This window comes from Rissa tridactyla, chromosome 3, assembly GCF_028500815.1.
Source record: "Rissa tridactyla isolate bRisTri1 chromosome 3, bRisTri1.patW.cur.20221130, whole genome shotgun sequence".
NCBI classification, from domain to species: domain Eukaryota; kingdom Metazoa; phylum Chordata; class Aves; order Charadriiformes; family Laridae; genus Rissa; species Rissa tridactyla.
The window spans coordinates 46,142,576-46,168,188 of NC_071468.1; the positions used below are offsets into that span (position 1 = coordinate 46,142,576).

The 25,613-nt window shown below is 39.4% G+C and overlaps 1 protein-coding gene across 7 annotated transcripts in view; it reads right to left on the reverse strand.

The window, feature by feature from the left end:
• Positions 1-25,613, reverse strand: part of DISC1 (DISC1 scaffold protein) — a 215,866-nt gene that overhangs the window by 13,847 nt on the left and 176,406 nt on the right. For all 7 annotated transcript variants that reach the window (XM_054194043.1, XM_054194040.1, XM_054194038.1 and 4 more), the window contains 2 exons: positions 13,212-13,455; positions 7,314-7,358 (listed from right to left, as the gene is read on the reverse strand). In XM_054194043.1, coding sequence (XP_054050018.1) covers positions 7,314-7,358; positions 13,212-13,455 — 289 coding nt within the window. The remainder of the gene's footprint in view (positions 1-7,313; positions 7,359-13,211; positions 13,456-25,613) is intronic.

Consider the following 25,613-nt stretch of genomic DNA (forward strand, 5'->3'; position numbering starts at 1 on the left):
ATCCACAATTGAAAATTTTTCCCCTGTTCACCGTGTCAGTGAATGTCCAGGGCAAAATGGACCTTTTAGACCCACCCCCTCACTGAACTTCAGGTGGGGTGAGAGATGCTGGCAACAGGAGACAGCCTTTAGATACCTGGTTGGCAAAACAGGCTCCAAGTTGCAAGCGTGGCCTAGCTCTCGTGTGCACGTATCCTGGAAACCTGAGATAAAACAAAACCACAGCCTGAAATCTACAATCGCAGCACAGCTAGATGACTATGCTTATCAGTGTACTGTTACCTAATATGATCTCGTGTTTGACATTTTCTTTTGCTTTTTAAATAAAACTTTATAGCCATGTAAAGACATGTCCCAGGAAGGACAGAAGGAAGGAATGCCATGACCAAGCCCCCAAGACTCTAGGACTCCAGGGAACACTCGTTCTGTAGGAAAGACATCTCACAGTGCTTTGCATCAGCACCAACCTGTGTTTGGGGGTTCTAAGCTTCGGCCAGCAGTTTCTACCCTGCTGAAATTCCAGGCATGGACTTTATTGGTGCAGCGGTCTCACACAAACTGTGCTTAGAAATAAGAGACTATGATTTTTATGTGCTTAGAAATAAGAGACTATTGTTTTTAACTCACCGGTTTTAATACGTTTGTCAACTGAACACTTAGATTCCCCCTTAAAGTAAAACATCCATTCTATCTCATGTGAAAAAATACAGTGTATTCTTCCTGAATGATCACATTTTGAGTACATAATGAATTGTCTAAAAATGTAACAGAAATCTTGTTTACTTTGGAAATTAAGATAAGTGAACAATGAATACTAGGAAAGCGTGCTCAGTGCAGAATTGTTACAACAGTACAGCAATGCAAGGAAACCTGAGCAAGTAAAAATCAGATCAAACTGCTTTAGGTCTAACTAAAGGTAGTTAGGTCTAACTAAAGGTAACTAAAATAGCTCCATAAGATAGGGGCTAAATTCTATTAATCTTAAACTCCCAATAGCTATTTTGCAGCTTAATTCCTCTTTAATACAGCATTAATAGTGTATGGATAAACTATTTTTGCACCTACATGACACAGCTGCATTTCTAGTTGAAATGCGAAGTTCTTCCATAGTTTAGACAAGCATCATCTCTCAGGAACTTACTTGCAGGCGTCATGTGAAAAATCACGTAAATTATGATTTTCCAGAAGATGCATATATGGCCTTTCTTATTTTGGATTGGAAAGATGTGGTCATGCAGAGAACTCTAACTTCAGTTTAACATCAAGAAGAGTTATAAATGAAATGGAAAAAAATATACTGCTCTCAAAAATATACAAGAATAATTCTAAATAGTCAACCAATTCCACAGCTTCTGCCCCCAGGCCCTTGTTTGAAAAGAAGTTCGATAACCCAGACAAGTAGATAGGAAAGATTTCTCTTGGTGCCTTTCATGCCTAGTAACGTCATTGGTAACATTTTTATTTGACATTTGTCTATGTAGGCAGGGAAACCGCTGCCAGTGACACACAAACTATTCAGAACAGCTCCCAGTTGGAAAGCGGCACTTTACACTGATCAACAATATCTCTGAGAGGAGAGTGGACTCTGCCTCCAGCTCAACATATTAATAAAATACAACTCATCCAAGCTTGTAGGTTATGTCAATGCTACAAGCTACTGTAAGTCTTAAGAGTTCTTTGGTTATTTTTGCACTAACAGCACTTTTAGGAAGCAGCTAGGAGAGATTGCAGGAGTCAGGAAAGAGCTGAGATGCGATATTGCTTTATGGATTTTTCTGTGAACAGCAGATGTAGCTGGTTGGGATTTTTATTTTTTTCCCCTAAACGCTTAAGCAGGTGAAAACAGCACAAATGTGGGTGTGTTTTGTTATTTCTTAAGGTGGTAACTGAAGAAATTCTTCTGCCTTCTCACGCAAAGAAGAAATTCTCATCCTCTCCCAGGCATGTGGAAGTCTGCTCGCAGAACAGACAATGTTCCAGCTGATGCACAGCTGGAGCATCAGCACACTGAATTAAGAGCAGAGGGAATGGTTTCCACTTTAGTCTTCTGCATTTCAATTTACTCTTTTACAAGACATTTTAGTCATCTATGAGCACCAGCTCCTTGACAGCATTACTTAAGGAAAATGTTTGATGAGCTTTTCTGGTGCAAACCCCTTCCATACTCACTTGGGTCTGGGTCAGCAATTTTATATAGAAGACTTGGTATTCTAGCAGCTAGATTAATCTAACTAACTATTAGGGATTAGAGTCTCTATTAGAGTCTTTGGTGGTCATGCTGAGAAGCAGGATTCCCAGACAGGGGTGTATATATATAGAGAGAGGTGCTAATCTCCTCTCCCTGGTATCCAGTGATAGGAACGCATGGGAATGGTTCAAAGCTGCACCAGGGGATGTTTAGACCAGATATTAGGAAGCATTGTTTTACTGAGAGGGTGGTCAAACACTGGAACAGGCTTCCTAGAGAGGCGGTCGATGCTCCAGGCCTGTCAGTGTTTAAGAGGCATTTGGACAATGCCCTTAATAGCATGCTTTAACTTGGTCAGCCCTGAACTGGTCAGGCAGTTGGACTAGATGATCGTGGTAGGTCCCTTCCAAATGCAATAGTCTATTCTATTCTATCCTTAACATTTGTTCTTCCTACAGAGGAACTCTGTAAAAAGGAGCTGTTTTTCTTCAAACTAGCAATATCATAAGCCCAATAAGATATGTAAAATAAAAGCCTTAGAGAAACTTCTGCAGAACATCAAAGCCAGATTTCTTTTACCTGTACTAAATCCTCTCTCTCCTGTAATATTTAAGATCATTCAAAATAACATGAATAACAACTACGAAAAGTTGCCCTTGCAGACAGACACTTCATGTTCTAGCAAAATGCTTAGAACAGTGACTTATTGTTGGCAGAAGGGCTGCATGCACTTCTCGCCCCTTGCAGAAGCTAACAAATTGTGAGCACTTGAAACTACACAAAATCAGGCCAGGACATCTCTTAAAAATTTCTAGAAACAAAAGGCAACCATCCATATGTTTGTCCTGCTTGAGCAGATACTTCAGTCGCACACAGGCTAAGCGCACATGCCTTCAGATAATGAGCTACGCAGCCACAAAGTGTCCAAAGTGCAGATGGAGGAAGCTTCGTCCCTGCTGTGCATCCCAGATTTCCTGCCCCGTGTTGCACTACCCTGGGCAGGTATTGTAGATGAGGAGGGCAAAGTGGCCACTGAGAACAGGCCACAACTCTAACTCTGAAAATAATGCAAGTTTCTCATGACCAACACCATCCTGGCATCACGGCAAGGCTGACCAGGAAGCAACCAGGGACCACCAAAGCCCACTCTGTAACTTGCAGTGAGATCAAGCCCACCGTGACTGTCCCCAGCTGGTGTTTGTCTACACAGCTCTTAGCGGCTGACAGGGATTTAGGGATTTTGTGGCTCAGGTTGCAGAGTAGAGCCTACTCCATGGCTAAACTGTCCTTGCAGTGAGCAAGTTTTCCTAATGCAAGCTTCCCTTGCTACGAAACAAGACAGTGACGTTTTATCCTTATATAGCACACAATGATAACTAATCTTTGTCCTCTTTATCATTATTTTTAATGGGATTGAATACTTCGACTTTCAACCAGACCAGGATTTCTAAACCTTTTATTTCTTTTCCTTTCCTTCTTTTCTTCAGTGTGTCCCTATCTTCTACAGAGTCAGGTGCCCAGACCAGTGCCATAGTCCTCTGGAGGCTTTGACATTCTCAGCTAAGCACAGTAATTATTTCTGTCTTACAACTGACATTCCCATTAATGAGACTGCAAATGACATTTGCCCTTTCTTGCAACAGGATGAAGGTAATGAATCCCACTTTATTTGTAGTCCACGATAACCCTAGATTCTGCTTCTGCAGTATTATCTTAGCTGCTCTTTACTATCTGTATACATAAATCCAACTTTTGTACTTCCTCAAATGTAATTTGCACCTGTCTTTTAACGTATCCCATCTTATTGATTTCAGGCTATTCTTTCAATCTATCAAGGGCATTTGGAATTCTAATCCTAATTGAAATTATGTTGACTGGCACGTAAACTCCTGGCCTACCCCTTTTTTAAAGGCAAATACCAAGTCTGCCTTTTACTGATCCGCTGGGACTTCAAGCTTCCTCTAGGAGTTTTCAAAGAAGCTTGTTAATGGTTTGGAGATTGTTTTTCTTGGCTCCTGTGCACTCAGAAGAAATTTCATCAGTCTAGCCTGACTCAAGTACATCTCACTTGCCTTAGGACCCTTTACTGTGTTTATCTCTTGCCACTTTGTAGTGAATACTAAGAGCACTACATATACGGACATAATTTATCATTTTTAGAAAGACCAAAGGCAAAGAAAATAAGGAAAAAAAATATTTCTGCCCTCTGTTCTCATTTCATTATTTTCTTATTTACCTTCCTTATTAGACAACACACATGCTTTCTTCACCTATCCCTTACACATAGCTTGTCCCTGAACTCCCTTGCCACTTGGCATGTCTTTTGCTTACAGTGCCTTGGTGTATTCATTGGTCTTGCCGGCTCACTCTTACACTTTGCAGTACCCTTCCAGGCTCATCCTTAGGAACAATTTTGTCCTTTCCTTTTCAAAATTCTTTTGGGCCACTGAAGAGTTGTTGACATAGATATGTAGTCTGTTACTGTGTTTGCTCTTTTCTGCACCAAAAGATGGTGCTGTACTATACACATGATGTCTTCTGGAGGGTACCAAAGATCATCTGCTGATGATGAATCCTACAGAGTTTGTCCCACAAAAACTCACCGGTTGCTTCCCTGATTTTGTTTAGGTGAATGGTTGTCTGCCAATTTCTCAGAAGAGGGATCAAGGTTGCTTCCCGATTACTTTTGCCCTCATCACCTTCCACTTACAGACTGCTAGTTTGTTCCATCAGCCTGTTTATGTATATTTAGGAAACTGCAGCAGCACAACACACTCCTCAGTTTCTCATGTGCAACAATTTGGGCATAAAGCTTTCCAGACAGCTGTTTTGCAACTGTGACCCTACCTCATCCCCATCATCACATGCTTTTCCCACATTGCCTTTGCTTGCACTGATCCCCTTCCCTCCTCCGCAGGGATACACCACCACATGGGAGTGTTAAATGACTCATCAAAATTACAGCCCGATGTTGGCAATTCATGTATCTTCCATTACAGTTACGAAGGAGGGTCCTTGGAAAAGCATCTACGCAGGAACAGAGCTTTCCACTGCCTTCCAGCATCCTGCTGAGGTCTGGGTGACAGCAGTCTTCCCATTCTCATGTCTAGTAGACTGAAGATCTCCCCTGAGTGCAGACTTCCTAAAATCAGTGCGGACTACTTCACTGGCTCATTTAATAAAACCGGGACAATTCCAGTTCCTGCTGTGGGAGGATGAGGCTATTTACTGACTTACCAATAAAAATTCACAGTGGGCCAGGACTTGGAAAAGAAACAAAAGCATCAAACTGTTTTCTAGTGTCCACACCCTGCTGTGCTAGGAGTCAGCATAGCTGGGTATCATTTATAGGTGGTTCCTAGTATTGTTCACTCCCATCTCTCCTCCCAAGTCACTAAGATGCAAAAATCTGGGGTGACTAACAGGGTGCTCTCCTGCAGTCAATGGGAAGACTGACAGGAGTGGATTAGGGGACCAGAGCACCAAAGGAACATTTAGGCAAAGCCCTGACAGGGTACAGGGTGCTGACAGTTTCATAGAGCTTTTATAGAGCTGTCTACAAGTCAACATCAATCCAGCTGTGGCAGTGTGGTAGAGCCTGGGTTTTTAACAAATTTCTGCTTCCTTTATTTGTATCATTGCTCTCTATTCTCTTTATGCTTTTTTCTTCCCCTCGAAACTTCACAAGGGCAAAGTTCCTCTGTTTGTGAGGACTCTTAAGATATTAAGCTCTTAGTGAATACTTCTACAGCTGCAGCCCTCTATGCCTGTGAGCTCTGGTGCATTTGCAAAGCCAGCACACACATCCCACTCATACTCTGGGCACATCTCCTGTTAAGCAAAAGAACAACTTCTTCAGTCAAGGGCTGGGCTGTACTACAGCTTTCAGCGCAGGTCACAGCTGGACACAAGCATGCAGTTGTACTCTCATTCACTTTGGTCCAGACCATATGCAATTTTTAGTTTACAGCAAATATTCTGCTGTCTTGGCAGCCATCACTACAAACGTGCCCTCAGTATTTTGTCCTGCTGGCGTTAAATCTTTTCGCTACCTTTATCCCATGGGACTACCTGCCCCTATTTCATGTCATCTGTGGACATGAGCACCTGTACAGTTTTGCTTTAACTCACAAAGTTCACTGATGAGAAAGACTATTTGCATTTTCTGTGAAGTTCACCTTCACTCTCAAGGCTTCCTGTTTTTATTTATGCTGAACTCACACACAGCCAAGCAGTCCAGCCTAGGCATGCTCTCATGTCACAGCCTCCTTGTACACAAGGTCAACAATCTGAGTTTGGTCTTGCAGTTAGACAATCTTTCCTGGAGCAATCCAGCTGCTACCCAATCTTTGGATTCATTGGTGGGAATCCAAAGAAATGCCTCATCTGAATAGTTATCCCAAACTGCGATTTATTTTATTTATTTATTTAATATTTGCTTGGCTGAACACTTGTCACTTGTACTTGACAGGTGGCATGTGTGCCATGCTTATGGAAGGTGTAATTAATTTGCTGGCTGGACACAACACTTGGATACTAAATTAATATGTAAGTTGCAACCCAAGGTATACCGATATAAAAATGCACTAAACTGAATCAGGTACAGCTCTTAGAATCAATGTAACCCTCCTTACACATATATTACCTAAACCCTTAGTTTGTACGTAGACAGATTTTTGTATGTCAGCAGATTTTTCTCATCACTTACTCTCATAGGAAACGTATCTCATGTTAGTCAATTATCCTAGACTGTCTCAAATATATAGACTAGGATCTAACATCTTTTTATTTAGGAAAATGTGTAAAATGACAAACACCCAGTGTTTTTATTCAAATGAAATTCCTATTGCCCTCTATTCTGCTGCAGTATGTTATATACTTCAAAAGTAAATTCAAAGGTATTTTTAGTGGTACACAAGGAAACAAGTACAGCACCTAAGCATCATTACCGTGCTACAGTGAGGATGGCTAAATATTATTGGTCCTTTGGCTGCTTTTTTAAGTGCTCGCACACTCTCTAGCAATTTTTACCCAAAGGTAATACTATAAAAACAAGCGTCATCTAATTGAGACCCAGAGAAGTCTGTGCAATATCACGGCTTTATACTGCCTAGAAAACACTTACCTCAGATAAATGACCCTCTGCTCCAAATGAAATGTCTTCCATAACCTGTTAGAGATAAATTATTAAGTATATGGTAGATACATGCTATATAAACAGTAAGATTTCAGTGGAACTTATAAAAACCATAACGCACATTAAAAAGTTATATAAGCTGAACAATTACATCATTTTGCTTCACATGCATGAAACGTTTCAATTGCGTTTATAACGGAGCAGTGGCAGCCACCCAATATTTAAAGCTAAATTTGAATACATTTTATTAAAGCCTGCCTTTGGCTTCCCAATTAAAACCCACGAAGAATACTCCCTATAAAACTGAAGGACTAACTATAGACTGAAACAAACTTTTCTATCAAGCTTTTACGGATTTATAAACCATTCAAGAGTCTACGGAAATTTTTTTTTGGCACAAACCATGTAAGTGATTTTGGGCAGGAGAAACAAGAGACCCCACTGATGTTTTGTATTGGTAACATGTGCTAACTATAGCCAGTTCCTCTTTAAAAACTTGCTTCATCTGTAAAGTCTATAAGAAATCAGCCAACATTTCATTGATTGGTTGAGGAGCAAAGAAATTTGATGTTAACATTATTGGAAAGTCATTAATACTTATCACACATAACAGTATTGATAATCTTTAAATAAGCTGAGATGGGGATATTGCTTTAGTAGGGCAATACTTAGTATCACAGGTAGGTATGTATAATAAAGTTCAAAATCATTACTCTGTCATTAGGTCATTATTATTACTGGGTACTATTTTCAGTAATCTATCTGAAAAGAACAATTTAGCAATTAGATTTCTTTTACCTGTAATATTAATTTTCTGATTATATTTTTACTGCAAAACACACGTAAGCATTAAGCTTACTGAGATGCTACGATCTCTAGCTAAAGAGCTAGCATTTCTACCAGTAGATACTACACAACAGTATCACAGGCAGCTAAGGGGCATCTTACTGCACAACAACGATGATTTGACCCTTGTGTACAAGCCTGTTGCTAGAGAAATGCTTTCCAGCTTGGATTAATACAAAAAACACTCAAACGCTGACTTTCACTGATGCTTAATGCTGACATTTAAAACGAAGATTAAATTTAAAGTTTCCAAATTATTTTTGAAGCTCTACAAATACAACATTTAATTAAAACTCAGATGAATGCACAGTTTATTTAGCTTTCTAAAGGCTTTGTCCTTTACACATTTCACATTTGCCCCCTGAACCACAGGCTATCTCAATGCATGGTAATGAGTTTACAGCCTGCTGACAGAAGCTTTGTTGGTGCTTGCTGTTGCTAAATTCTGAAAAATGTTGTGTCACATCCTGTGATGACTTCTTTTTAATGACAGGCACCACACTAAATATTAATTATTACTTTTTCATGACTGTCCACTTAGTATCACTTAGAACATTCAGTATCTTTAAAAAACTGAATCAAATGAAGGCTTTGCAATTATAGAACATCTTCCCAACACCACAGTGCTCTACAAAAGACCCTGAAACACCATCCCAGACAGCAAAACTGAAGCATGCAGAGGTGAGGAAAAGACAGCATCCCTTACTCTTACCCCTGCTCTTTGCTTATTTATGGTGGAAAAAGCAAGAAATGAGCTACAAAGAATTCTGATGGGATAACTACCAAAAAATGCTGACTTACAAAATGTAACACTACTGAATTTTGGGTTTTTTACCTTGTAACTTTAATCCCCTCAATTTTCTTGAAATCTAGTAGGTGTTTCTTTCCTTCATAGTGATTAAGAGGGAGCACTGCACAGCATGCCAGATAGCAGAAGAAGAAGAAAAAAGGACAGGTCAGGAACCCAAGCCTGCAGGTGCACACATACTCATGTTCATCAAGATATTTGGTGTTAGGGAGGTCCCAGCACATACACATCTCTCTATTAGTTGTCATCAGTGTTTACGGTGTTATAAAAAGGTTTTGCTTACACATACAACCAAATCAACAAGGAAACAACACATACAAGCATATCAACAAGCAAAAAATAAAGCAAGATATCATAAGGAGTGGAACAAGCAGGCGTTAATGTCTGAAGAGAAATGAAATGTTACTGTATTTTTTAGAAATCACCCAGATATGTATCTAACTATGCAATAATGATCATAGCGACTTCCACCTCACTCACCTGTCACCTAGGCAAAATAATTTGCGGTCAGTTTAGAAGTATGGAACATATCTGGGATGAAAACTAGAGCCCATCTTTAATGCCCCAGAGACTTAGGAGACAATCAAGCCCAATTAGTCTCGAAAAGACAAACTAGAACTGCAATGATAGGGCACCTTAATTTCATCAAGATAGCTACCAATTCGAAAGTACACGCTTATATGAAAACTCAAGCATTATCTCAAATTCTCCTGGTTTAAGGACACAAATGCATTGGACAACAATCTGACTTTGACATGACTGAAGCTAGTAATACTGTTTATAACTTTGCTTCAGCATTTTATTTTTTTTTTTTTACATACTATAATCTAATGAATTATCTGTAAATGAGAGGAGGACATCTTAAGTTTTAAGTAACTCAGGGTGTTCCACAGGATGATTTTTGCTGGCCCCTCTTTATTTAGTTTGGACCAAAAAATTAGTAATGATGTTTCAACAAGCTGAGCTGCCAAAGCATGTGATTGTCTTCCCTGGCTGTCAGTGTTATAAAGGAAATCTAATTTACCAGATTATTTTGGAACGCCACAGTCTGTCACATAAACAAACTGAGGAAAAAAATCTATACTGTCTTAGAAAACACAGTTATGAAGACTATAAAGTAACTGTGGACAGTTAATAAACTTCTGCACACATGACAGTAAAATATCTGAACTTTCAAAGAATTTATACCTTACATATTTTATACCAGAACATATAATATTTTATATGATCTGGCGGGGATATTTAATTAAAAATGAAAAACGGCCCCTCTGCAAAGCAGTACCTGAGGGTCTAAGTGAAGGGGTTTTTTTCCATTCATCTATTTTGCTTTTCTTATTATTGTTATGTTTCTTATTTGTTTCTTTGTTTTCTAATGAAACCCATACAGTAAGACACAGTTATATGCAAGAAAACAGTATATTATATATCAGCAAAACCAACATCCACAGTAATACTTAGCCCAATACGACATGATAAATAACTGGAGAGCTTCATTTGCAGCATTTCGTCGTAAAGTAAATCCATCACCTGGGAATGAAAGGTACCTTCCACAGCATACATGCACATATGCTATTATTATCCTTTATACTGTTTTGAAGCAAGTAATTTAGTAACCTCTCAATACAAAGAACACCACTTTCCTTTCGCTTCAATGACCAACAGCACTCTCTAGAAATTCCCCTCTGGGGAACAGAGATGACACAGTTGAAGAGAACAGTCTTTCTACAAACATGGCAACCACATCAAGCTACTCCTCCTCACAGGGACACCACAGCCTCGTTAAATAATATCAAGCCAAGTACTGTGACAAATAGATGCTTTTCTATTAGGTATCTCCACTTGATGATAACTGACTACAAAAAGGTTCCCTACTAATGGACAACAGTAAGTTTTCCCATGAAAGTCACACGAATGGCTAAATTTTGAGACTAAAAGCCACACCACTATTTAATTTATTTTTTGGCCACAAGTATGAAATTATTTTTAAATAAAAAAATATAATACCATGTAACAGAGCACTTAAATGCTACAGAATTGGTTTGCCTTTCAACTCAGTCCATTTACAAATCAAGGCATATTCTCTCTTGTACTTCAACAGGTTAAAAAATTGAAGTTAGCATCATATTTAAATATATGCGAGGTTTCTTATTTTTTTTTGGTTTTTTTTATGTTCTGCCTTGCGATTAATTACTAGGAGATGCTAGGGAATGTTATGCTATAGCTCTTCTCAAAAAGTTTAGATACTGCCTGTCACTCCTACTGAGATCCTACCAGCTTTACTACCTAAAGCGTACTTGTTTGGGTAAAACTTCTATACCCCACAACAAGGAAAACATCCCAGCTCCTGAAAGTATAAAAGCAAGCTGACCAACCCTAGTTCCAAAATGTAGAACACAGTCTATATTGTTGGGGTTTTTTTTATGGTCGCAATCATCACTGATGTGTAACTTTGCCTCAATGGAGGCAGCACTGAAACAGAGGAAGGCTAGCTGAGTAAGCTGTGATGAAACACAGCTCTGTTGCTCAACTCATAGGGGCTGGAAAACAAATTAACATTCTTATATTAACAAAACCAGTTCTTTTTTTTCTTTCAATTTTGTCAGTCTAGGAGCGCTGTTGGAATAGATGCAGGAATACCTCCACAGGTCCATCACTGATGGACATTTTCATTTTTCTATTTGGATGTCAGCTTCTGAATGGATTTTGGCACATTCTCAAAATGGGAGTTTATTCAGGGTACCAGGATAGGCCAGATCCCCAGCAAAGGCATTTATTTATAACACAAAGTTTAAGCACCTAGATGAAGAACTGAAGTTAGGGGGATAGCCTCCTTAAATTCCCTCTGTGGTTGATAGAGACAGAGAGGAAATTATCAAAAAGCAAGTTCAAAATGAGGAGCTTAATGAAAGCACTGCAAATATACTTTCCTCTTCCATTAAACATATGGGCAACCTGTCCCTCTGAGTCCTGCACCTCTCTCCAGAACCAGAAGTCACCACACTTCAGTTGCCTAGATGTCATTCTAGGATAGCAATGCTGATTTCCAGGGAAACCATCTGGATTTACAGGGGTGAAATAGGTGATCATCAACAGCACAAATCTCAAGAGTGCTACGGAAACAATCACAAAACTCCAAATCCTCCAAGAGATTCTCAGCTGCACTGAGAAGCTGCGCTTTTGAGAGAGGAGCACAGCTGTCCATAACCAACAGAATTGCTCATATTACTTCAGCAGACTCATCAGGAATATGATGGGAGGGGGTGAAAGGAAAAAAAAAAATATGAAAAGCCACAGCTGACCATTTCCAAACAGTCTCTATGTGGAGTCAGTCCACAAACCATTTTCCCTAAGAAACGGCTGCAAGTACTATTGAAGCCCAATTTAAAAACAGAATTTTGTTAATAAGAGGATATTTTACAGTGAGGCAAGGGCCTGCTTTCCACTAAGTCTCAGCCAGTATAAATGCAAAATTAGGCATCAGCGTCCAATGTAATGCACAGCTCAATGGCTCTTATCATCAGGTGCGATTAAGAGCACTTTTAATTTCTGTCAACCAAATTCCAAGGTAATAAAACTGACAACCCCTGTTAGAGGGTTGGGTTTTTTTGTCACAGTGATGGGTGATGAAGCTCTTTAACAGCTTGTTTACTGTGGCAGTGCAGTTAAAATATTATTAGGTAGCTGTATATTTTTAAGCAAGAACAGAGCAGAACACAAAAAAACTTAAAAGAAATCTATCAGACCCCTTAAGCCTCATGATTTTTTCCTCTTTTTAATATTTGTTGGATGCTGGAAGCCTACTAGCATCTGAGCTAGGAAGCCTTTGGCCATTTCACTAGGGGAGGAAACCTTACTCTCTCCCCATTTCAGCTAACATAGATCCAGGCTAAGAAGTTAGCAGAACTAGCTCAGAGTAAAACTCATCAGTGAGATGAGGAACAGCTGATAATTTGTGTTGAAGACTTAATCATTTTTCCTTTAAATCCTGATGTACATCCTGTATTCATTGCCTGAATAATTTCCACATTTTAAAAAGACTGATGGTGAAAGGATAAAGGGTTGAAGGGCTTCTGAGAAGCTAATAAGCTATTTATTCATGTCCCAGATTGGAGGCCAGATGTTAAGTTCATACTTAACCTGCCCTGCTGACCCGTCACCCAGATTCAACTCCTCCTCTCAAAAGGAAAACCAGCACTATTGCTTGAAATGCAGCTGCAGAACATTTCTGATACCTCTTTTAGCTCACTGTGTTTGAGGCAGGGAAAAGTGCCCCACTCTGTGCCCTTTGGAAAGTGACCTTCTTTTCTTTTCTCAGAATCAGATGGGCCATCCGCAGTCATCTCCGTCTCTTCCATTTGGTTTTCCTCTTCCTCAAAAAGACAGCAACTGGTTTCTTTCAGTTGAAACCCTCGGATCAACAGCTGACAGGCCTCCAAGTCAGCTTCCCACACTCTTTGGAGCAGCTGGCTCCCGCAGCTGAAATAAAAGCCAAGAGAAAATAAAACCACAGTTCAGGGAGAATAGTTGCTATTTCAAGTAACTTTTGGGGTGACTGCTTATTATTGGATAGAAAATAAAAACAATGAAAACCCAACGGCAGCTCAAATACTTCCGCAGAGATAACACAAGCTATTTCAAACTCAAAAGTAGTAAAATTATGGCCCTATTACAAAGCTGATGCCATAAAAAGCCTTTGTGCTAGGATGTTGCTTCCAACTGTGCAGCATACACTGGGTGCATGTGACCTTCTCCTGATAGGACACAGGTCTAGGGGTCTTGCGATCACAATCAGAGCTTCCTTCACGTTATCAGATATAGAGGCCTGCCATCCTAAAAACAGTCGTGTGGCTTTCCTGAATTTCATGTAGAAGATCATGTGTGAACAATCACACTATTTACAGCATTAACTCAGCTCTAATTTTTGGAAAATAGGTACACTAAATTTCTCGTTAGACTGAAATGTACTTGCTTCAACTCTGGTGAATCAAATCAGATTAAACTATAACACTCTTCCTTTCCTTCAGTCTTATGCTTTTGAGTGTTGTCCTTATCTCTCGCTAATGTGCTTTGGGTTTTTTCTACTTTGTTATCCCACCAAAGAAAAAAGTATTAGGAAATTTGAAATACCAAACTTCTTCATACTTTTAACCCATTGATACCTCTCAGAGATGTCCGCGCATGTTACAAATACCGCATCCAATAGATACATAGATGCACCCAATAGATATTTTCACCTGAAGTAAATGGGAAGTAAAATGGGAATTCTAGGCATAGACAGTTTTTCAGAACACGATACTAAATACTAACATCACACTGCTCATAAGAGATGTGGTGACACCTCCATTTAATACATGTTGTCTCTAAGGAACAAAAAGATTAGGTTGCCTGCTAAAATACAGCAGATCGGTAGCAGAGCCTGGGATGGGACTCAGAAGCACCAATTCCCACGGCAATACACACTTCCAGACAGATTCGAATGCTAATATCTAATAAAAGCAATATTTTTTTTCACAGTGCTCTTCAAATTATATCATTTGCTGTATAATAGTAAGCAATTATAAGTGACTAAAAGAAGGAAAATAACTATTTAACTTTTCTGACTAAATTAAATACCAGCTTATCTTTTATTCTAAACGAAGGATAAAGGAGCTGCACTGCTTACAATGAATTCATTAATCTAACAAAGGTACGTTTCTAACTCTACGAACTCTTCAAGATACCAAGCTGTAAAATTCACACAGCAATATTTTGAGACTGAGAGCAAAATTAAGCTCCAGAAGCCAAGCTACTTGATCTGTGCTTAGAGGCAGTATATATGTTTAGTGAAGGCAGTATGCAGCATGAGGTCCACAAATTGGTCTCCCGCAAGGAGCTCAGAGTATCACTAATTAGAAAGGGAAAAAATCTCCACCGGATTACACTTCTGTGTTCCATCCAGGTAGCATTTCACTTACCAAGCCAGAAATATAAAATAACCCCCACTGTTTCTCTACTTGTCAGTCACATCATCATGGTTACACACTCAAAACATTTTCCTGCAGACATACATAAGCCCATTTACTTGCTTCTTTAAAAAGTTTGTTTGCAGCTATATATGGCTTATTATTAAAGCCTCAGAAAATACACTAGAGGCTTAAATCATAATTTCCAGTGTATAGCTTGTTTTGGCTATTCAATTTAATGAAGAGCTCTATTGACAAAACTGGGGCAGAGATAAGTATTCACAGTGGAGAGGATGAATAGCATATATAAAAGTACAGCATAACAGTGCCTGGGCTGCTGTTATTCAGCTCATCGGTCAACATGCTTTTGATTGCATCTTTTACACCCATTTTAGTAATCAGCAATTACTGAACATACCACTAATAGCTTGCTTTTATTTTAAGGACATCTTTGTTTTATCATCGTATCTGTAAAACTTGACCTAAGATACTAAGATGTTCTGCTGAACTTTTCAACTGAAATCCGTGAACGCACATATACTTGCATATTCTGAACATACCTAAGCCCAAGGAGTCTGCATCTTTTATTCTGTATTTTGAAATTCAGTGCTTAAAAGCATTTTTCAAACACACTTTTTTAATGAAAATTATTTGAAAGCTGCAAATATCTGACACAGAAACACATACCAAATAATTATTAAAAATTATGTTGTCCCTAGCATGCAAAAATCTTTAGCTTTCACATCAGGTGTAAAATCAAGCTCAACTGAATATCAGAGTTTGGTTTATTCATGTTCAATCCACACTAAAAATACATCTGCAGTCTCCATGAAGCCAAAAGCGTGTAGACGCCTGTACTGAACTCAGTGAGTTTTTTCAGATAGGCAACTTTTCAAAACGATGAACCAAGATTGGTCCAGATTTTATAGTATTCCTATACTTATAAATATTTTATGACGAATCAACCTCTAGGTGTTATACACCTGTCTGTATGTTATTATCAAATTGGTATATATGGAAAGTTCAATGGAGGTGCCAGGAACAATTTGCTAGAACCAACTACAAATCCCAATCCATCAACCATTTAGATAGACCCTGCAACAACAAAGCACACCTTAATCACCTGCAATTGTGAACTTCCAAGTGCCAGGGTGCTCATAAGTCCCAATTGCCAAGCTTTGTACAAACACCAGATTACGATGACCAAGTTTAAAACAAGCATCAAGAGCTAGGATATAGATAAGGATGTCCAAAGAAACACTGAGACAACAGTGGACTGAACATGGCATGTTAGTTGCGGTACAACAATTTAATTAGTTACATCAGTAACTAGTCTAATCGCTGTCGAGCACACTGAGGTACCACAGTGAATGAGAATTTTAAGGAATTGCAGGCGGCCAATGAAATAGGTCAGTGGATATCTAAGATCTCCATCTCTCCATAAAGGAATCATGACAGAAGGGCAAAAGATGTCACTATAAAAACGTAATGGGCAAGTGATTGATACCAATGTGGTTTAACAGCTGTAGATGGAAGTCAGTCTTTTGATATTAAAAAAAAAAAAGAGAAGACTGAGTAGGTGGTAAAAGATTGTGAGCAGCCTTGACGTTGAAGGTTAATACTTACGTTTGATGTGACAGGACAGAGGGAACCAGTGGAGAAAAAAATCAAACAAAATGAAATGATCATAAACACAGAATTAAAATTAAAAAAAAAAAAAAGAAAAAAAAAGAAGGAAAACAAAAAGAAAGAGAAAAAACAGTCATTGCAGTGGCAACAGCACTTTGAATGGAGGAGAGCAGGGCAAGACTGCTTTTGTCAAGTCATGGCCAGGCAAATGGACGTTGAAGTAAGTGAGACACAAGACTCAACCCGAGTAATTTTTTAGCTGGATGGATAGCTGGGACAGGTCTTATCTCAAGGATACTATGCAGAAAGAATCCATAAGAGCAGGCCTTACTTGACTCGAAGAATGGCTGAGACATCCACAGCAACACAAAAGGACGCAGCAGGGAGAATTCTGGATTAGGTCAAGTTGATGATGATGAAAGAGCTGCCAGAGAAACAGAGCTATTTATGGACAAGAGGAAATGAATGTAGAACAGGGAGGTTTATCCTTGAGTTCTCTTCATAAAGTGGCAATTGAAATTGTAATTGCAGATGCCTTTACCAAGCCTCAAGTAGTTTTCTACCAAACACACTGGAGACCAGAGGGTACAAGGAAACTAGAGGAGGATATCTTCAATCTACGTGTTAATATTGGGTGAAATTCATGTTGAGAGTCATATCCAGCAAGGATTCTCTCTCTTCTGCTTGAAGTCCAAAGAACATTGCTTCTCTGCCTTTCCACAAGATTCCCAGAGGTATCAATGGGGACTGTCTATGTGGTTCTCAGCACAACATTATTCTAAAGCTATTTATAGTGCTAACTGGAACTACAAGAACACCACTTTCCTACTGAGGGCCCTGCAGACATACAAAAGGCACATTCAGTTCCTGAACACTATACCCTAAATGAAAACATGCCTGTGTAAAAATAGCCAAAAGATTTTATATTAAACCCTACTTACACGAAACAAAGTCCCCCAAAATCTCCTCAAAAGAAAACTGGAATCAACATGGGGAGATGTCACTACTTGTAAATCTCATCGTCTCTAGTTTTTAGGAATGGCCTTTGGTGAGTGAATTGTTAGAAGTAGTTTATAATAACCTGAGGTCAACACTATGTGTTGATAGATGTTGCTTATTTTAAAGGACATCCCTGTAAAAAGCCACATCCTGAAAGCCAAGGGAGTGAGACTGAAGCTAAAAGGCTACATAGTAAGACATCTATTTAGAAACTGCATAAACAAAAGATAACTTATAAGGGGAGATGAACCATCACTAAGCAGGAATACTCTGGACAACTTCCTTCTAATAGGTGAGCCACACTAAGGTGCAGATTCAGGAAAGCATGCGCTTGCCTCTTCTCAGTACCTGACACACATGTTAACACTGCATTCACTGACCCTAAAGGCAGTTTTCTGTGTCAAGAAAGCAGATGAAAAGCAACAAAAATAGTCTGGCAGAACCAACAGGGATTTTCATTACAACAATTAAAATGATTGGAAAGTTTTGAGGCTTGCAGGAAATGGTAACACGAATCAAAAGACTTTGCTTTATATCCCCATTCTTTGTTATCTATTGTACAAAGTAGGGAAAGTTTCTCTAGATATTGGTCGCTTACTTCTATTTATATTTTGCACCACAGGGGAGGAACTAGCTCTTCCTACTCTACATTTAGTTATGTCTTTGTTGCCTTTTCTTAAGGTAACAGCCATGCAGTGAACAAAGGAGGCAAGCCTAAGAAAGCATGGAGTAACAATACTTAGAGGAAGGCAGGCAACCATATTGTTTTACTGGTAGCAGAAGTCCACCCCTCTCTTTTGGTGTATCCTATTAATTCACAGCCATGCATTAATAGCCTTTCTTGTATTTAACAGTACTTACTACTTCAGAATATGTTTTGCTTCTGTCCTTCATAAAAAAAGGCTTCCAGCCTGATCTGTTCTTGATCTTTAACCTTAGCTGTTACATTTTAAGATGCCTACAACCAATCTATGGAACAAACCAAGGACTACAATGTTCCCATCAGTGGGTCAAATGAGGCTCTAAGGAGAGGGAGGCACACAACCCTGTTTTCCCCATCTGGCTGGCGTGCAATGGCAGACTGATAAGGGAAAAGGTATAGCTAAGGCTCATCAGATCACAGCTCTCAGTTGATGAACATAAAAAACAGAAGAAAGCAGATGCGGGAAAAGGGCCAAAGAAAACCTGGACTCTGCTCAAGCAGCAAAACTTTTTTTTTCCTTGACCTGCACACTAAAAAGTCACCTTTGCTAAACATCTGAAATCACAACTTTTTGGTTTTTTTCTTCTTGTAAGTCTCCCTAATCCTATAAACCCCTTCATACAACCTCAGTTTCACAACTCAGTTCTTTGCATTGTGTCTCTTCTCTCCAATCTCCTCAGGAGGCAAAAATCTCATGAATTAACTTCATATTGTTCCGATCATGTGGTTGTCTCCCAGTGCGTGAGACATTCATTCTACTCTCTTATTTTAAAGCTTGCTGACAATACTTGTTTGCTGTTCAGCACTATTATTGCACTTCGTGTAAAAACAAGACTCACTCCTCGAAGGACTCCACACTCCCCTGTCGGATGACAACCTGCTCTAACACCTACCTTGGAGACTAGCTAGGACTCCTAGGCAAAGTCTGAAGCTTGTAGTACTTTTCTCTGGCACAATTTGTTTTTCTGACCTTGCCTTCTCCCTTACAAAACATATCTAGAAAACAATAAGTAGCTGACCCTCTTTAAATGTGATGTTCGACCCACTGGAGAACACAGAAGCACAAGAGCCCAAGAAAGCAATCCTCACAATCCCCATCTAACTTCTAGACTCCTACATTTTTGACACCTAATATTTTGCTCTGGGCTGACTTTTATAATATCTATAAAGCCACAGACAAGTCCTCTGCACAACAGCCCTATCCAAAAGACATCCAGCACACCCAGACAAGACATTACAATGCAGCACAGAGATGTGGAAACTACTTTCACACAGCTAGAAGAATAGGTGATAGCAGGGGCTCTGCTTTCTACAGCATCTCAGGAGCAGAGACAAATGTGCAGAAAGGGACAGATCTGAGGAAACCAGTCACCAGCCCAGCCCTCAATGTGGTGGCTGTGGCATCCTCAGGGATGTAGCAAGGCAGAGTATACCTGGAGGTGCAGCAGGCAGGCTAACTGGAGCCAGGTCTCCTGTATTTTGTTGAGTGATCTAACCTCTACAATATTACCAGAAAACACCCACCACAGTCTTTCAAGTTATTATGGGATTAGGAGCTATCATTTTTCTTGGTTTTGTGAGCAAAAAGAGCAGCAACGGTTCAATTCCCTCCTTGCCCACTTTGGCCAAATTTCAGATGAGTCCTAGTGGAGAAACACAAATACGAGCAGACACCTGTTCATCTGTGGTATTTAACATTGTAGACACCCTAGGCCCAGTAAAATAAACACAGAATGGAACTGAAGTGTAACAAAACCACTTTGGAAGGAAAAATGCCACACTAGAACACAACCACTCAAACGCTGCGCAACCTCCTTCAGACTGCTGCTGCCTGCTGCACAGACCTTGCTGCTTTCACTTCTCTCCTTGCCCCTCCAGGGACAGTGTATTTCTGCAGGTCTGGCCGCAGGGACAACCTCCACAGGTCTTTATACTCCTTTTCAGTTGAAATGGAACTCTTTCCTTCCCTGCTTCTACCCTCCCCCTGCCCCGTGCTGTTATCTAGCAGGTAACACTGCCATTTTATTATTTGTGATAGCTCACATTAGTTGTGTCTTTGGATGAAGATCCTATGAAAGATCATGCACAGAACAAGTATATGCTGCGCTACAGAATTAACTAGCTGAGAACACCTAAATTACATGTTATGTTTATAACATGCTCTATTTGCAAACACTTTCAGTTGTGTTGTTTTATCCTCATGTGAAGGACTTTGTAGTATGTGTAGGTGGATGTATGTACGTGAAGATGTACAAATATGAAGGAAATAAGACTTTTTAACTTGTATAAATACTTTCCTTTTAACATAACGGTAGTGACTGTGGAGGAAAATCAACGTACCACATAACTATTATATATTTCACAGCGCTACAATAGAGGTTTCCAACGTGCGTACCAAATTGTCAAAGCAGGGTAAACAAAGGGGAGCTGTGAGTGGAGGCGGTTTCCTACTTCGGATTTGTAGCTGAATGATTTCTATCAGCAGCTGAGAAACGTTAATGAGAATATAGCCTTTAGTGCAGAAGGCAAGACAAACCGCACGTTAGGAGGAAGCAAATCACTGCTCTGGACCAACTGCAAGTGGGACCAGTGTATCTGATCTCCTTCCAGAATTCCATTTTTCTCTCTAGTTCCATAGATTTTGATTTAATGAAGCATTATGTTTTACAGCAACAACTGTATGTAAACAAATTGATGAACCAGACATAGGTTGCGCCCCCCTCTCATAAATTCCACTCCCCCCCCCCCCAACACACACACAAAGAAAATCTAAATTATCTCACATTAATACCTTAAATCAGTCTTGGGCATTTTGTACATATGCATAATGAGGTTACACCACCAATTCTATAAATTGTATAATTAAGAAAAAACGGTTAAATCCATTCTATTATGATGGTTGGGTATTAAGATTCCTAAGGAATTTTCTCAGACGTTTCAAATGCTATTAACTTGAACTGACTTCATAAAACATTTCTTAAAAAATTCCTTCCCATTAAGACAGAGTTTTTCACAGAAAGAGGCTAATAATAACAAATAAGAAATAATATTCATGTAAAAATACATGGCCCCTCACAGTGATCTCAGTAAACAGAAACACATAAGTATCTGATAGTATTTTCTGCCAAATGTTTAAAAAAAAAATAAAATTAAGCCTATCAGTGACGCTCATTATCCCCAAATTCTCCCACTCAGCAAAACATTACCTACTGCATCCAGGATACTGAAGGATTAGAATCTAAACTGAAATTCAAAACCAATCTGTTAAGAATCATGACATCTTTCTCCTGACCATAGAAAAAAACCCTGATATCAGCATCTTAAGGACAGAACTACCACCTTGTATTTTATGTGAAATGTACATATTTTATATTAGCTTTTTCTTTTCTAAAAGGCCTGTTCAAAACAACAAGGAAGAACAATTTTTCTAGTGCTTAAAACCAATAATGGACATTCGATTAGTGTTATTAAAAAACAAGATACCACACAATACTGAACAATATTTTTGTCATTTTCTCTTCAATCCTCCAGTCATCTATTTTACCCAGCACAAAACTTTAATCACGGCCTGTCATCTTTCTATCAATATTCAATGCCACTGTGTTATACTTAAATTATCTCCACTGGAAACACAAAATGATAGACTGCTGCAGCTGATGGTTTTCACTTTGATTCTTAATGCAAGGCGGATGCAGGAACAGGACCGACATGTTGAACGCAGGAAATTAAGTAATTTACAATGGAAGAAGGAAGGCACCTTGTAGTAAGAATTTACTACTCAATTTTGTCCCTACATTTACTGTACAGTTTATTTTTACTAAATTACCTAATCTATAATGTAAAAATTTACTACCTACTTTCAGGACTATTTACTTCTCTTTAAAAAATGGAACAGAGTAATGGTCCTCTGCCCCTACCTCCACTGAAACATCTATTACAAATAATCTGTTCTAAGAGTAAAATACTTAACTTTGATAGATGAGGAGTAAGCTACCAGGGAATTCTTCTTATTAAGCAGTCCACATAAAGCCAGCTTCTTAACCCTAGTTTATCATTTACCTCATTCGTAATCTGATAAAGCACCTTCAGGTTTGGTACTAACTCTGATAACTCAGTCTGCATCCTGCTTGCCTTTGGCTCCTGCAATAACAGCAAAGCCCCACAATGTGATTAAACAGTTGGGCTGGTTTGGTTTTTTTTTTTTTGACTGAATGAGAACTACTGGAATTAGATATTTTTTCTGCACTATTTAATATTTGATCCCAAATCAGATTTAAAGAAGGGGCATGAATTAGGCCCTGACTTTGGAAAGCCTGCATCTCAGGATCTATGTACTCATCTAAGCTCTGTTCAAACAGTTGACCCGCTCACAAACCTAGATACTGTCATCAGCATGAACCCCACAATGGAATCAACTTCTAGTGACTTCCACCGAAACTGATGCAATTCAGTGGCTTTCAAAGTCACAACCAGTTCTAATCCAAGAAAATACACTTGTTTCCAAAAGTATGCCACAGGAACAAAGCACAGCGTTTGCATTGAGGTCACATTCTCAGCTGCCACAAATCCGCACTGCTGCAATAGCAGCAATGGCTATTTATACAGAGAGAAGAACACGTTCTTATCGCAAAGCAATTAGAATAATGAGTCTGATCTCTTATTCTTTATTACAGTCTCTGACCACAAGCGTTAGGAAGCATATAGAAGGAATTTATAATTCTCCCATCATTTTTATTCACCTCTGTTCCCCGGTATGAAATTCAACATTTTGTAATATATTCCCCTCTCTGAAAGGGTAACAGATTTAGAGTTTCAGTGTCAAGTGCACTTGGGAATGTGAATCACCCTGCATACTACCGACTGAGGAGGAATTAAGCATATATAACAATTAAAAACAACAGGACAAAGAAATGCCTTTTTAGAAAAGATAAAATTGGGAGAGATGATATACTGTCATCATGTGGGAATGTACCTTGAAATTCACCCTTTGTAACCAGGAAGTCACACCTGGAAAAATGAGAGTGTTGGCCAAATACTGATGTCAATAGCCATGTGCTTACGGAGTTCCTCTGAAACACCCGAGGGCACAATATGACCCACTGTTGCTGCAGGGTCAAATAAGGTCAGGAGCCAAATCCTGTTCTGGTTCAAACAGAGCAAAACAGAAAAGGCAGGGTCTACAGATCCTCCCTGGTTGAACCCTGTTAGCTACAATGGAACCAGTGCTGCTGCTGACAGCACACTTCACATTGCTGGGACCTGCGTTTCTTCCCAAACTGGCAGAGTACATCCCCAGCAGTAAGTACATTAAATAATGAATACTTCCAAATGCTAGTGGGAAAAACTGTCCCAGTTGCATACAAGATAGAGCTACCCTACATCTTCATACTCATGCCATGCAGGTGGTGATATTTTATTTATTTTCTACTTGTTTAATCATCTTGATGCTTGTATATAATTGGCCGGTCAGGACTTTGAGCAATGTATCATCCAAACACAGGACAGAAGGCTTTAGCAGCACAGCTGGACAGCAGGCAGATGACGTCAAACATCCATCTTCACCTTCCTTGATTGCTCTACACCCACTACCACTGTTGATGGCAATCCTGCTCAAGACAAAGTTCCTGAGAAACGCACAAACTGGTTTCAAGTCTTGTCTTCAGGAATGCACTCAGAAACGGTAGCAGTAGGAAAATAAATGTCCACCTCCGAACAATTTTCTTGCCGAGTTCAGGAGGTCTTTCTCACTATGCATATTAACCTACTTGCAACCACTACAGGGACCTGAGAAGATAGCAAAAGCTTAATGCCACGGACAGAGGTGACAAACAGCTTTGCACACTCCTCTCCTCACATAGTCATACCTCCACAACTAAGATAGGTTGAGGTTTGCATGAAATTAGCTCACAGAGAAGACAAGAGCAGGGCAGTGCCGGACAAGGCACAGGTGATGCTGATGGGCAAAGAGAAGCACTTTGAAAAGTTTACAGCCATGATGCACTCACCTTTTTCTCAGTAAAAACAAAAGTCTAGGAAAAGTCCCACGAAATTACAGGAACCAGTTTCCGCTTAAGCGGATGTCTTTTTATCAAGTTTTCAAGCTCAGTCCCTAGATTCTACAGTGCCTCTCACCTGACACTATGCCCTTACTAAACATCTGCAAATAACGCTAGCACCTCCTGGTGCAAATTTTCTCCATTATCTGGATGGGATGATGACACCACTATCCTTTAGCTTGACAAAGTATCTGGAGGTAACTCCTCATCAGCTATAGCACCTGCAAATGCATCCTCATGTTGATGGTCTTGGACCTTATCTGAAAATCCTAGGATGAAGTCAGCAGCTGAATATTCTTTCTGAAGTGTAATGGAGCTGTGAGATAGAAATACCTCACAGCCAAAGCATTTTTGCATTGGAAATGGAAAACTATTTAAAAGCAAATCATCAAAGCTCATTGTATCAACCTTCCCTTCATTAATGCAAATACACATTAGCATAGATATCGATAAGAAAAACTGTATAGGCTTCCAGGACAAAAAGCCACACAGCCTACTCGCAGGGGAGAGAAAGGCGGTGTGACTGATGTCAGTCATGTTAGACATTCACCATTCACGAAATGTGGTCCTCTTCACATTCACAAGTATAACTGATTAGCAAACAAAAAAAATTGATTAATATGAATTTCAAACTCTTAATAAAATTAATGTAATTTATCCCTGGAAACATTCAAGGTCAGGTTGGATGGGGCTCTCAGCAACCTGATCTAGTTGAAGATGTCCCTGCTCATCTCAGAGGGGTTGGTCTAGATGACCTTGAAAAGTCCCTTCCAACCCAGACTATTCTATGATTCTATGATAATTCACTCAAATAGAAAGAGATGAGAAAACAGGGAAGAGCACAAGTGATTGTGCTCTAGGCAATCCTGCTTTAGCAGGGGAGTTAGACTAGATGATCTCTAGAGGTCCCTTCCAACTCTGAAGTTTCTGTGATTCTGTGATTGAAAAAACAAAGGAAACGTTCTGCTCCAAAATAGGGAAACCTCAGCACACCAAAGCAGCAAAACGATGTAGAATTACTTATTATTGATGAGGCAAGAGTTTGCAGTGGAGAGGACTACCATGACATTAATGAGTTTCAGCAAAGTGTTGAACCCTAGTTTTGTGGGCTTGACTGACCAGCACTAGAACAATGCAGCGTACAAAAAAAAAAAAAAAGGCACACAGAATAAGAAAAGATCATAGCAAAATACACAATTACAAACCAGCTAGAGAGGCTGTGAACTTTCAGCGCATTTTCTTTTTAAGCAAGGGCAATACTTTCTGTTTTTAGAAGGGGAGACCCAGCCTTGTCCTCTGGTGATT